The sequence below is a fragment of the Embiotoca jacksoni genome, unplaced genomic scaffold (assembly GCF_022577435.1).
Source record: "Embiotoca jacksoni isolate LCO1_2020_lvr unplaced genomic scaffold, fEmbJac1.0.p SCAF_2, whole genome shotgun sequence".
Lineage (NCBI taxonomy): Eukaryota > Metazoa > Chordata > Actinopteri > Embiotocidae > Embiotoca > Embiotoca jacksoni.
In genome coordinates this window covers 5413207-5427997 of record NW_027185340.1, presented here as the reverse complement: position 1 = coordinate 5427997, position 14791 = coordinate 5413207, and the positions used below count along the sequence as shown (strand labels likewise).

The following is a 14791-nucleotide window of genomic DNA, read 5'->3' as shown; positions in this document are numbered from 1 at the left end:
TTCCCAGTTGAGAGTGTTCACATGTCGGGTTTGATCAGTTACATTACCTAAGCAAAGTGGCAGCTTTCAAATCTACTACATATTGCCTTTATGAGATTAAGAAATGTGCTTTGTAAACAACAAACCACGTTCCAAAAGAAGAGTAGGAAGACCGAAATGTCCAGAGATATGTTTGAACTATCTTTTTTTTTTTTTTTTCTTACTTCCAACAACTCTCTTCCTTTCAAGATACACATTACATAATACATTACTGACAAAGATTCTGAGTTGCAGCAAAATGTCAGAGGAGAAAGGCCAACAGCAGACTGCCTTCACAGCAGACGTTCTGGATTGTCATGCCAAAGCACAGGTGTATTCTACTGTCTGGCTGCTGTCATGGCTTACTGGAAAGCTTCATGGTACTGACCCATATTACTGCCCATTCACTGGTATTAAACTGGCTGCAGAACTTTGTCGCTTCCCCCTTGCTCACTCCCCCCTGTTCCCCGTCCACACCTCCTGTCAGACACAGCCAGAAATGCCAAACAAAGATAAACCTTTAAAAAGGTGTCGATATGAGAAGAGTTTTGGCTTAAAGCCAAGGAGTTTCATTTGATGCCTGACATTTGCTTGGCAACATAAACACAGCGAGGGTGAGTGCTTCCAAATAGTGCCATCTCCTGGGGATAAACACTACCTACAACAGGCGTTTGCGATTGAACACTGGTAAACACAGAAACAGAAAGCAGATTCACTGATGTCTGCCAACCCCAGGAGAAAACAGAGAGAAAGAGAAACTGGAGCAGAGGAAAAAGACAGGGACAGACTCAGTTAAAGGCAGAAGAATAAGGGAATTGAGTTAAATACAGAGTTTGTTACCGTAAAAGACACACGATGGACATTTTTGTTGTAGCCAGGGTGCACAAAAAGGGGGCTGCGAAGCTCTGACGGTTTCAGACTATAAAAACACAAAGCAAAAACTGTTATATCAATACTAATAAAACAATTAAAAAATAAATTTTAAAAAAATAGGCCACAACCACTGGAATTTACTTTGGCTTTGGGTTTCGTTACAAAAGATGCCAACAGTTGGGGGTAAGCACACACGCAAACACACACATACAATGTGTTGTGTACCACAAGACAAGCTGGTGACTGTTGCCTGTTGGCAGCCTCCTGCCAGACAGCTGGGGTTTTATTAGCAGACGCAGGATTAATAGACTCTTTATTACCCTGAGCAATTAAGGACTTAATTGGAGAGAAAATAGGCCCCATTGAAAAGGAACATGCAGAAGAGAAAGAGGGGAATAAGAATATCTTCAGAGCAAAGTCCACAGTGGCACGTGTGTGTGTGTGTGTGTGTGTGTGTGTGTGTGTGTGCGCGCGCGTCATTTCATTCTTATCCTGCAACGTCTTTATCGCACCACCAGGAGGTATGTGAGAGTTATCGGTGATTGTCTGGCACTAACGTCAATCAGTATCTCTGGTGGCCCTGCTTTATTACTGACATCACCTCTCTCCTTTCAGTTGTATTAAAGTTTGATTATTATGATGTGGTTATTCTGAAGTGAATATGAATAAGATAAGCTCAGAAACAAAGCAATTGTTACTTTGAAAACCCAAATGTTCATCTTTTTAGGGCATTTTTGATGCAATGCACCGACTGCAAAATGAACGGAACTTTTGTTTTATTTACTTTCAGTGTTTCAATTTATTTTTTCATTTGTCAAAACAACAATCCAGGAAATTCTCTAGCAAATAAGGCTACCAAACTCATAATAAGTGAACAGCATTGGTGACTGGAGAGATCCCTAACGAGCTTTACTCCGTCAGACCTGTCAACCACTTCTACCAGGTGCATTCACGTGACTCGTATCAAATCACTCCGTATCAAAGAGCAGTTTAATAAGGTTGTTGCTTGCTGAACACACACACACACACACACACACACACACACACACACACACACCGTACTTGCCGACTTTTTAAATAATGTGCCTGCTTCTGCCTTGCACTCTCTGCCTCCTCGACTCTCAGCTCAGAGACACACAGTCGTGCTGTTGCTCAGCCACCATTGGCAATGTTCCCAGTTTTAAGGTCTACCCAGAAACAAGAGGTCATTTCATGGTCTGGAGACTGAGATGGAAAATCTTCCCTATTTTTTCTCCTGGCAAAGAAGATGTATGTCTATCTTTGTCTCATTCTTTCTTTTTCATTCTCATGTCCTCCCCTTTATTCAGTCAAAATGTAGCAAAGCACAAGTGCTGTGCTTAACCCTCCTGTTGTCCTTGGATCAAAATGACCCGCAGCTGTGTTCAACCAAGTTCTATTTTATTTTCATATTTTTTGGGGATCATTGGTGACAAGGAGGCTGTGAGGGTTTCTTTAAAGAATGATGACCAATGATCTCAAAAAATATAAAAATATAGAAATAAAATCGAACTTGGTTGAACACAGCTGCACGAGAGTACCTGTAATTTACTTGAGTATTTCCATTATTCTACTGTTTTACAATTCAGATTTACTAATGGCTTTTCAATTAAAAAAAAAATAGATAGAATAATAGTTTGTTGGTCTCTGAAGGGGAAAGTCTAAAACTCCCCAGTATATAAAGTAACTAGAAGGGCACTCGGACATCGCAGACCTCTGCTAAGGCCAATAGTCCTCTTGCAGCGGTTCCAGTTCGCCCCTGTGAATAATCCCTGAGTGCTCCACAAAGACTGCTTCCTCTATTGTGTTCAAGTAGTTACAGTGTTCCCAGAAGTTAGAGCTGGCTCAGGTGACCCTGAACCATCCCTTTGTTAGGCTGCTGAGGGACCTTCCACGATGCACTGTGCTCCTCCTCTCCGTTCTCTCTCCTTTTCCTTAAGTCCACTTCCGAATTTAGGACTTTTACTCCTGTTCCTATATTTCTTCACTGTTTATTGTTACTGTAACTTATCTGACTTTTTCTTTCACCATTGTTTGAGTTTAATGTCAAATACGAACCTTTCAGCCATGGTTATTTTTTACCGGTGTGGGCAAAAACAAAACCACTGGGACCGAGCACAGGTAAAGGCCATCTGGCCTTTGAACAGTGACAAAGTATTACAGCTGCTCGAGGGATAAATCAGGGGTTCAGGGACTTCGCTTAATGAAATCATGTTGTCATACTGTAACAGCAGGAAGTCTTAGCCCCACTGTCCACAGAACATTAATGCAGTGATGTCTCTTTACATACCTCTATAGCATTAACGGAACCTAACAGTGTATGAGCCTAGATTACTGGTGTTATTTGCGGTCTATAGATGCTTTTCCTGTGGGTTATGGGTAGTTTATTTTCTGGAGCCAGTCCTCTGTCTTTCTTCTGGATACTTTATGCCTTGCCAGTGGCATTTTAGTCTGCACAAAACTCCAAACTGTAATGGCCGGAGTTGGAAGGACAGCCAGAACATTACCTGAGGCACTTTTATTACACAGATATATGTATATATATATATATATATATATATATATATATAGGGAGGGTGATGTATGTGAATGGCACAATTGCTGCATGTGGTATACCATTGCACTCTGGTGGTCTAACATGGCATTCCACCAATATTTAGAGCCAAAACTCTCCCACTTACCTTCTGCACTGGACTGTAAACAGTTGATATGAGTAACCAAACTGTGGACTTTCTGAGGCACGTCTTAATTTTTGTTGCTGTGAAAAGTCTTTATCAGTACTTCCTGTAAACTGTGGCTGACATCAAAAGTGACTCAGATTATTCAAGGCGACATACATCTGATTTGTTAAGAACACTGTAGTTATCATTGCTTATGTGCTGAGATATATTATCTCCAGCGCACGATTCAGTATATGACTGATGTTTCACTTTCTCCATTGGAAAGTGTGTCAGCGATGAAAGAGCAGATATCACTCAAACAGTAATATTTTATTTATTTATTATTATAGAAAAATAGTTTATATAAAAACAAATAAGTTATGAATTTCAGCAGCTGCATTGTATTTTTCCTCTATTATTACATCTCTTTATCACACTCTCTTTTTCTCTCATTCTCACACACACACACACACACACACACACACACACACACACACACACACACATACACACTCTTGCTTGTGTTGGTCTTTTTACAGTCCTTGAAGATTTCCCACATATAGTTGTTGTAAATAAGTCCCAAATATCCTCCTCATCTGCCCTCACCGCAGAGTTTGGAGCATCTCAGTCCATCTGACAGCTGAGCTTGCTGAATTCATCTCAGTCTTTTTTGGACCTGTGACCTACTTTCCGTAGAACATCTCCAGGAGCACCTCCTCGATGTTGACGGTCCCTATGACAGGTCTGAAGAAGAGCTGAGCGACCACCGGCGGGCTGATGGCCCTCAGCATGGACAGAGCTATGAGCAGCTTGGCGAACCGCGTCGTGTCCTCACGGTGGATCAGCCGGACGTGCTCGTTCAGAGCCTGGTGCGCCTCTCGACGAAGCGACTGGATGTAGTGCAGACAGCGCAAACCCTCCAGATCTGAATAAAAAGATGGCGAGAAGGGAGATGAAAGTGAGAAAAAGTAAGTTCAGTATGGTTTTCAACATGCTGCAAATGTTTACAGGTTATTGCGTGCATGCCTTAGCAAATTGATGCACAACATATGCTTCTTTTCAATGAATATAGGGCAGAAATTTTCAAACAAACCAAACTTTTGATCCTTGATAGCTCATCAATAAACCAGTTTAAGTAACTGTAAGTAGCCTGTGTGATGCCTTGACATATGGCACCTGTAAATCAGCTGTGTGCCACCTGCGTAAAATAACTTTAATAGAAAGCGTTGACCCACCTGGATTAAACAGCACAGCTCCCTTCAGGTACGCATACTCCTTCGTACTGATGTCTACACTCCAGCACTTCTTCAGGAACGCTTTGACGGCGTCGATATCCATGACCGAGACACCGGCTGCACCCCTGCTCTGGCCGGCCAGGACCTCGCTCTGCCTGTCCGGAACACCCGTGAGGATGCGCTGCAGCATGCTGGGCTCCACCGTCTCCGTGGTCTCAAAGTCCACTCGGTCTTGCGCGAGTCCCAGCACGAGCAGCGGCGCCCAGCCGCTCCGGATCAGCATCAGCTGGTCGTCCTCCGGCAGCTCACGAAAACACGGGACGTTTTTCACGAACCGCAGCGTCTTCACCAGAACCGCGGAAGCGGCTTTGCAGGTTACCTGCGGGGAGCGGAGGACACCTCTACGCCGCATCGAGCCGCAGGAGCACGGCTGCTGTCGGAGCTCCTGCAGCGAGGCTGAGCCGGAGGGGGGAGTCTTCTGGAACAAGTGTTGCAGTGTCTGTTGTTGGGGTTGTTGTTGTTGTTGTTGTTGTTGTTGTTGTTGTTGTTGCTCTTCTGCGGTCACAAGGTTCTCACTCTTCAAAATGCTGTAGAGAATGCTGTTGTTGTTTCGGCTGCTGGCACCCCGACAGCGGCAGCCCTCCAGCGTGGCCATGACCGCTGGCCGCTCTACATGGGCCGGACCTCAGCGCGTCCCGCTGTCTCTCTGAAGTGCCGGAGGTCAGTGGCAGAGGTAGCGCTGTTTTCTTAGCCCCTGATAGCCCCGAGTGAAGGGCAGCACGTTTATATTAGCTCCCGTGTCTCCCCACGCTTTGAGAGCTTGTTCAGACTCTGCATATTCCGCCTCCCCAGGCTCAGACACCTCCTCTTTCTCCTCCTCCCTTTCTCTCATACTCAGAGCTCTCACATACTCAAGACACACTAGTGTAAAAAAAAAATTTTTTTTTTAAAAAGAAGTCATTTTTGCAAGAATTCACGATGTACACTTGCAGCTTTAATCTATGAAATGTTAAGAAATATCTAAATAGAAGACTAATGACTGCATCATCTCATCCTCATGGCACAATTTGTTATAACATCAAAGTCAAAAAGCTACAGTGAGTTGGCCTGCTTAATTAAAAACACTGTATTTGTGAGAGTGAAGGAAAGGGGAAGAGACAGATAAGGAATCAGAAACTGGTTCTATTCTCAGCATTACCTTGACTCTCTGGCAGTGCGGTTTATCAGACAGGAGCCGGTAAAAAATATAGGCCAGAGATGAATCTGAAGGCTTAATTATTTTAGGGACAATTTATATGATTTTCCACTAGAAAGAAGTAGGAAGAGCAGAGCTGCGAAGGCCAGCCTCCAACCTTGACTCGGACACACTGATATTGATTTAACCGTGAAAACTGGGGCTGGTGAATTATGATGTCATGACTCAGTGCTCTCCTTGCTTCTGTCACTAAAGGAGGATGGGGAGCAGCGGGGGAGGAGGAGTGGAGGTCAGTGAGTGAGAGACTGAAAAGGACAGGTCGGGATAAAGCAGATGAATTAGAGGTTTATCTTAATTGCTCCTAAGAGGGATCACAGGTTAGGGTTGGCTGCTACCCGAAAGGGGGGAAGAGGAAGGGGCCTCGGGGGAAATCAGAAGTGATTACAGAGGAGGTTAACTAGGCAGAAACTATAAGCAAAGAAGTTCAGGTTGAGAAACACAATGGGAGAATGATGCAAAAGTAGCAGTTCTACTGTGGCCACATAACAAATACCATGGCGTTGTCAAATGAGGGTCTTCACGGAAAGTTGTCTTTGGTGTGGAGAAAGGATGACATTGAGTGCATGGCTATATTCATGAAATCACTGTAAGCAGGACCACAGTGTCCCTTGCGCTGTTTCTTTTGAAGGACGCAGTCATGAATAGAGCCAGGATGAAAAACTTTTGCTGTAGTGCTACAACATTGTTCAGAGGCCGAATGTCTTTGTATTGATTTAGCTGAGAGAAAAAACAGAGAGATTTTTCACATGTTTATATCAAGGACACTGCAGGATAAACAGCCTTCACTCAGCCTGTCTCTTCTCCTGCTCAAGGCCCAGCCAGCGCAGGTTATAAAAATCCTTCCGTCTCAAGGAGAGATTACATTATGTCTTGTTGCAAAAGCACAGAGTTGAAAAGACAGCTACAGTGCTATGTCGCTCTTTGTCTTGCTCTCGGATCCTCCCTTTCTTCCTTTGTTTATTTATCAGATTTGGACTTAAGTAGCTTCCCACTCCACCATGTTTTTCATCTGACAGAGTAAATCTGTCTTCAGTATTTCTTTAAAATCTTAAACCCCACTGACCCCGAGCTCATGATGAGTACCCAAATACTATTTGAAGCTATTGTGCATAATTTTAAATACAGTGATTGTCAGAAAGTACCAAATATGTCAGTTTACATCAAAATTGTGCACATAAAATTCAGATTTACATTAAACTAAAGCAGAAGCTATAAAAAAAAAAAAAAACAGTCTTGGATGTTTCAGTGTCAAGGTCACATAGCTTCAATAGCTGGAGCCTATGGAACATACAGTATATTCTGTCACAGTAACAAATGTTTTTTTTAACATTTTTTTACTGTATGAACAACTTTTGCATCTAAATAAATCAAAGGAAGACTGAAAACTATGAATAAAATGATTTTGTTTTTAAACCGAAGCTATACTCTTACAATTTTAGTATAGTTGGTTAGAAAAACAAGTCTGGTCTTAACAGACCCAAATTCATATTGAACTTGTTGCAACCAAACACTGATTCAACACCTTGATCATATTTCACACAGTATTACCCCAACCTCAGGGTGACACATAAACAGCCAAGCCTCTTGTCAATTGAATTAAATTAAGATGGATTACACGAGCGCATCATTTCCTGTGAGTCCCTCATGCATTGTGGGTTGGAATGGTGGTTTATAAAATTTAACATAAAGAGACGTAACTGCAGAATCTATAGACCTATACATTAAATGATGATTGCTGGAAAATGTTGGCCATAAATAGTGTCAAACATTTAGTTTGATTTCATTAAGATTATAACTTTAACATTATAACTGCAAGCAGCGGGAATATGCAGACCCTTGTGTGCTGCACGTCGGGGAGCCGGCGGCCCCGACCCGCTGGATCCCCGACATGCAGCGTGCCAGGGGCCGCATATAAATTTTTAATAATTAATTTTGTTCTCGATCTCGTTCCTTATTCTTCTTAAAAAAAATTGGCTTTTATCGGCGGCTTTAACATCTTCAAAAACTCATGAAAGTTGGGGACTGACACGTGCAAAGTTTCATGAGGTTTGGAGCATTGTTTGACCTTAAACATCAACTTCCTGTGTCACGGCAAAACATCAAACTTAACCACATCGCCCTGGCTATACTATATACAATTTATTTATTTATTTATTTTTTTATTTTTTTATTATCACTTTTTGGAGTATGACCTTTTTCTGAACTGACATATGCCTCAAGTGGCGATCGAACCCAGTTACTTCTCACTGTGAGGGAATTGCTCTAACCACTGCACTGCATTCAAATTTACTAATGGGATTATTATTTTGTATTAGGGTTTTTGTATTGTTGTTGACCTTTAGTTTGGTATCAGTATGACTGCATGTACGATGCAAACCCAAAAGCACTCTGTGGCTTACCCTTAGAGGGACTCGCCTTAGAAGGTCTAGCTCTCTGTGAACCATGTCCTCAGGGGGACTCGCCCACCGTGAATCGTGAACCATGTGTAATACCTTAGCGGGGCTCTAAACCGTGCCTCCATGAGGTCGTTTCCAGCTCTGAAGCAGCGTCGTAGACTATCTGGACTATCTCTGGCACCGGATAATGGAGCTTTGGCAGAGAAAGTGTTTCACGGAGTTCACTCAGATTTTCCAGTGACTTAACCAACAGTCTGGTTAACTCAACAGGTAAAAGATTCTACTTCACCAAGGTTGCTATTAATGGTTCAGATTCCACCTTGGCCTGTTGATAGTGATTCAACTTTTAGTGAAGTTGAAACGTTTGGAGAAATTGAACAAGTTTTGCATACGCTACACATTACAGGAAGATATTTAATATCACTGCAGACCCCCTTGAAAATACGTATATCTACTATCCAAAGAATGTCTGCAGCAATTTTGGTCGCATTTGAATTAATATTTATGGATGGTGGAGTTATAGGTTGCAGTGAGCCAAAGATTTGTCACAATGCTGTCTAGTTCCTGGGAAGATAGATGGTGCAGTGTTTAGCACTCCTCCCTCTCAGCCAGAAAGTTAGGGGTTTGATCCCCTCCTTTGTCATGACTTAAAAAATATCACATCAGTTTTTGAACGAAATGCTATCGCATGACCTTTGGGTCACTTTTTGGCCACTACGCCAAGGGCACACCAATCAACGAAAATGTATTATTCTGATAACTTGTTCTTAGTTTTCTGTGATGTGCAGCAGATTCTTTCTCTGGCCTGATGCCTGCTGATCCTGTGCCCAGTTTAAAATGTTTCAAGTTTCTCACAGCCCCACAACTTAACTTTTAGGACATGAAGACTTGCAAAAGCACACCACTGTAAAAGGAGTTGTGTTTGTCTACAGCTCTTAAACAGTATTTCAGCATAAATTATACCCAAGATTCCTCTAACTTAACTTAAATTTGCAAAACAAGAGTGTCTTTTCACACTTTAACAAAGAAAATAGTCTTCTCTTCCTCATGTCCCTTCTGCCAATAAATGGTCTGCTCTGAAATGTCGGTACACACATAATCCCAAAAGATCGGGACGTACAAAAAAAATTAAGTGTAGAAACAAAACCATTGTATGTCTTGTATGTACACACTTGTATGTCTCTGATCTGCACTTCTTAAACGAATTGCTGTGACACCCAGACGGTCCGAGTCAGACAGCATCAGCCGCGACGCAGTTTTGTGTCTGGTGGTGAAATTTAGACCAAGGTCAGAACCAAAGGAGATATTTTCTCAGACGAGGTGCCTGGGAAAATGAAAGCGACATTCAAGAAATCAAGTTTAACGGATAAATGAAGTCACAATAAAAGTAAATTCAAGGGGTTTTGTTGTCTTAGCATTTTATGATAAGTACTTTTTTCTTTTTTTTTTACTTGAGAGACCTCCTTTAATAAGAGAAATACAGTTATTAAAACAGTTCTAACTGAAGTCCTTACTGCCTTTGGATTTCTCACACCCTCAGATGTACCGACTGAAGGACAAAATAATCTCTTTTGCTACTTTGCTTATTCTGTCACAACAAATAATATAAATTCTGAACCTTCTGAATATGTGCAGATTGTAAATATACAATATGTTTTCAATAAGTAATTATTGTAATATGTTTTTGCAGGGGTAAGCACTTCCTAAACGGTGATCACACAAATGAAACTGAGGTTGCCGTGACCCAAGAAGACAGCTCCTTGGCACATTCAGCTGAGCCGGCCTTGAAACACAAGTGTGGAGAAAAACACAAGGTTTTTACCAAACACTTGGGGCTGAGACACCCACAGACATTACAAGACAGGTCTCAGAAACTTTGTATGATTCAAGGCTTTGCATTAAATGGCTCCCCTGGAAAAGTCTTGTACCGCATTGTTTGTTGATTTGTTGGGCACTCTTCTGGCGGTTGCTATAGCGACTGCCTCCATTTTCTCTCTGTGGCTGCTCACATAAAGGACTGTGTCCTTGTCTCCATAATAGTTACAAATTGAATACTGCACTTTCCAAGGACTCATGTCACCAACTTACAACAGAGTGAAAGTCTATGAGCGTGTATGTGCGTGTGTGCGCGCGTGTGTGTGTTTGACACGACGAAAGAATATACATTGGCTTTAAATGTGCTGGAAAAATGAAAGGTAATATGTACAGATTGATATTTAACCTTCTCTTGTTTTTATGAAACTGAAAAAAATGAAGGAGCAAACAATGCAACTGTAAAAATGACTCAAACACTGAAATGAATGTGGAAAGATACAATGAAACACAAGAGAGATTAAAATAAACAAAATAAACGGGAACATTAAAAATCTAAAGATTACGAAAGGACCTGGAGTTGGTAACATACGGGCAAAATTAAGGTAAGTCAAAACAATTTAGCCAAATGAGCCATTCAAACAATATCAAATTATTAGATATGTAACGTATCCCTAAAGGGGGAGTGTCAGCCCATTGCCTATTGAGCGAGGTGTCAGTCCATCTCTGAAAACATTTAGACTGTCTTGTGTAAATGTTGCTCAGCCCAAGTCCACTGGTTCCTCCTAAGATATAAATCTTTAGAAAAACACACTCAAAGCCAAAACAGGTGCTTCAACTCACATTTATGCATGTAAAGCATGAGCGAGCCGTCGCACAGTTAGACAGCTGAATTAGTGGAAGCATCTTTGTCAGACAGTCACATCTTGTGTGAAAAGCATTTGAGCCTCTGAAGATTTGCGGATTTTTATGGCTGATGATATGAACAGAACTGACTTCAGGTGTTTTAATATGTCATTTTGATTAAAAGTCCACTTGTGAGTGTTTTTACACAGTTTTTAACCACCGATTACAATCCTGCACAGTTTGCTCAGTTGTGATGAAGTAACCGTGTTTCCTTGAAGTTACTCCTGTCCCCTATTTTGCAGTTTTATAGTTAGTTGTGTGTAGTTAATAAAAAACCCACTCAGTGTTACACAAAGCCTCACTTTAAACAAATACAGCTTTGCTCATTGTTTACCTCAGCTACGAACCTCTCACTGAATTTGGGTAAACAGTACACACACACACACGTAACACACGCTTGTGATAGGATGGTTCATAGTCTATTTGTCTCTCCTCTTGTAACAGTGTTCAAGGTTGGTGCATAAACACAAGGTCACTGTGATTACAACAAACAAAGCATCAGCTATTCTAGCCTTTAGGCCGGGCACAAAGGGTTTTGCCATTACAGCGTAAGTGATATAGTCTAACTATTTGGGATAAAGTGTGTTTTATTGTAACATGTTTATGTATTTATTTATTTAAGAGCTAACTTGGAAAAGTTTTTTTAAGAACATAGTTTTTCTTATCAGAATTTCTTGTCACATTTGCAAATTTTTATGCCAGTAAAATGTAAAAATACTAATTTTTTTAAATGATAGATGATTTGACAGGCTTTCAGACTGCAGAGAAATCAAAGACTATACCTCATCGCTATAGAAACAAGACCTCACACAAAAAATGCTTGTAGTTCAGTTTAATTTCCATTTGATGCTACATTGGCCTTCGACCTAACTACATTTCAGAGGGAAGCACTTTACATTTAATTAGATATAACATATATAATCATAATATGTTATGTATAATACATATTGTTATATTTTCTGTTGAGGGATTTGTGTGACCAACAACTACACTTTCAATGTGTGTGTTGAAATTAAAAAGAGGAGCAGCAGCTCTGTATCTGTGAGGTAGTCTTTAACTGAGATCCCAGCTATGGTTAGATACAAGGAGTGATGGAGCCACAGTGACATCCATCTGGGGCATGATGCCCCGCAAACTGCAAACTCAGGCCACTGCAGCCAAGTGTGGGAGTCTTGACATAGTCCAGATCACTTGACAAACAGCTGCAGACAAAAACAACCTGCATGTTAATTCTGTATTCCTATTCAAATACTATATATTTTTGGCCATGTTTTTCATAGATAAAATTACATGTGATCCATTTATTAGTATTGGTTCATTTATTTGATTTAAAGTCTAAAATCGCATAGTTTTCCACGCATCGGGGTTTGGAGATTATATTTATGGTTTGTACCATGTGGTTCAACCCACAGGTTACTCAGATCTTCTCAGTTCATCTCTATCAATTCCAAAGTCTCTGAGATCTGCTGTATAGAATTTTTGTCCAACACTTTGGTCAGTGCAGCACCAGCCTTGCTCTCATCAAAGGACTCATTTGAACGTTGACCCAGTAATAAGGCTGACTGCTGGCAGCAGTCACTTGAAGGACTGTTTATTATTTGATCTTAGCGATTTAAACATTAAAACACGTAATTAATTTAGAGGACCTTTAGACATTAAAATCCTCAATTTCTGTTTATTTATAGTGTAACATTGCCCAAACAGTTGCTGCACACTTTACAGACTGAATGATGGCACAGAAAAAGACACATACAAACATCATCTGTGTTAAAAAAAAAAAAAAAATTGCTGGGAGGAGGTTTACCACTAAAGTGCTTTCTGCATCATTAGTTAGGAGCCATTTTTTTTACCTTAAACTGATTGTATCCTCAAGAATGTCAGAAAATTAGACTAGAACCCCTTAAGAGACACAATATATTGAGGGTATCAGACAAAAAAATGTTGGTGGCTGAGCCACTCTGTTACTGTTATTGGTGATTTAGTATAAAGGTTAAAGCTGCATCCCAGAAACACTCATGCAGACATACCCTGCAGTAAGCACGTATGTTTAGAGAGCACTGATGGATTTTAAGGTCAATTGCAGCAGAAACAATGACACCGGTATATTATCAACTTTTAAACAGAGCTGTAGCCAGCTCTAGGCAGAGAAAAATGCCAAAATATGAAAATACAGCCCTCCTCTTGCTACTCCTCCACCCTGCCTTCTCTGCCCCAACCACCTCCCGCCAGATAAGCACCGGCATATGCACTCGCTTCGATCCTGAAGTTCTCTCCAGCTCTGACACACTTCAGGACAAATCCCAGAAGGCCATTGCATCTGTGGACCAATGGACTGTCAAAAAATCCATAAAGTTTTTATTGTCCCCGTCTTTCTCTTTCCGGCCCTCTATGTGCCAGTTATTTGGGGTTCGCTTGAGAGCGTATTTTCTTTCTCAGTTCACCCCTGATTGCTTTTACTGTCAGACCTTCTTTTAGACTCTATTTTTGATTAGTCCATCTGCCTTCTCTTGGGGTTGCTTTGCAGGGTTGCCAGATGTTGGAAGATCCAATTTTGCTCCATGATTTTCTGCCATTAAATCAGTCTTAATATCTGAAGGGATGTGACTGCAGATCTGCATCTTTTAGAACAGCCAATACAAAGACCCTTTCTCTAAAGTGACCCTTGATTGACCTAAAGTACAGCCTAAATATTATAAAGCCTGAATACACAGTGAAAAGGAGCACTGTGTAGAGGCCTAGTGTTCTCTTTACAACATGCTGAAAGTTATTATGGAATTGTTGCACAATGATGACAAAAACAACGGCCCACCCCTGCTTTAAATCAATATGGTTAGCCTATTTGCAAGCGGTCACCTTTTCACACATCCAATATTGACTCACCTCTTAGCTCTGATTTTGGGATCTCTTCCAACCCTTTAGAAAACTGTGTGGCTCCTTAACATGTTAGCTTTGTCTGCCTGCTGTGTAATGCTTTACAGGTAGACGATTGTCAATTTATCAGCTTGTCCACTAAAATCAGCTTCCAGCTGTGATTGAGAAGGACGGTCATGAGAACGATGATTGAGAGCCAAAACTGTAAAGTTGTGGAACTTAAAGCCAAAACAATGAGCTGAATGACACTAAAATACTCAATCGAGCTGAGGGGAACTTCAGACAGGGGTCATAATTCTCTGGGATCATGGGGTGTGATCATGGGATCATCACTCTAAATGACTCCTTTCACATTTTATCGTCATTTGAATCATTACTAACATAAAAATATGAATTATAACAACTTTAAATTAAATATTATAAAAGAACAAAAAACAGCAACACACAGAAGTTTGATTTTAAGGATTAAAAATAAGTCCTTCCTTCCGGTAATAAGTCCTTCCTTCCGGTAATATACAAATGCCAAAAAAATATACAAATGCCAAAAAACAACAAGCTTCAATGAGTGCCAGTAACATGAGAGACGGAGCAAGAGACCGTGCAGAGAGAGGACGCTGCAGTTGTAATGTCCTTGTTGTGGATAAATTGTGTGTTGAACATTTGCCACTGGGATGTGAGCTAATTAGCCAAGGTTGAGTGGAACCCTGGGGGGTGGAGGGAGTTGTGGTGGGTTGACATGTAGGGAGG

At 41.1% G+C, this 14791-nt stretch overlaps 1 protein-coding gene across 1 annotated transcript; it reads right to left on the bottom strand.

Annotated features, from left to right (window-relative positions):
* Positions 1–3902: 3902 nt before the first annotated feature.
* nr0b1 (nuclear receptor subfamily 0, group B, member 1) lies at positions 3903–5693 on the bottom strand. The gene is made up of 2 exons (XM_069154186.1): positions 4805–5693; positions 3903–4494 (listed from the first exon to the last, which is right to left on the bottom strand). The coding sequence occupies exons 1-2, from the start codon at positions 5457–5459 to the stop codon at positions 4253–4255; spliced, it is 897 nt and encodes a 298-aa protein (XP_069010287.1). The 5' UTR covers positions 5460–5693; the 3' UTR covers positions 3903–4252.
* Between the last annotated feature and the right edge of the window lie 9098 nt (positions 5694–14791).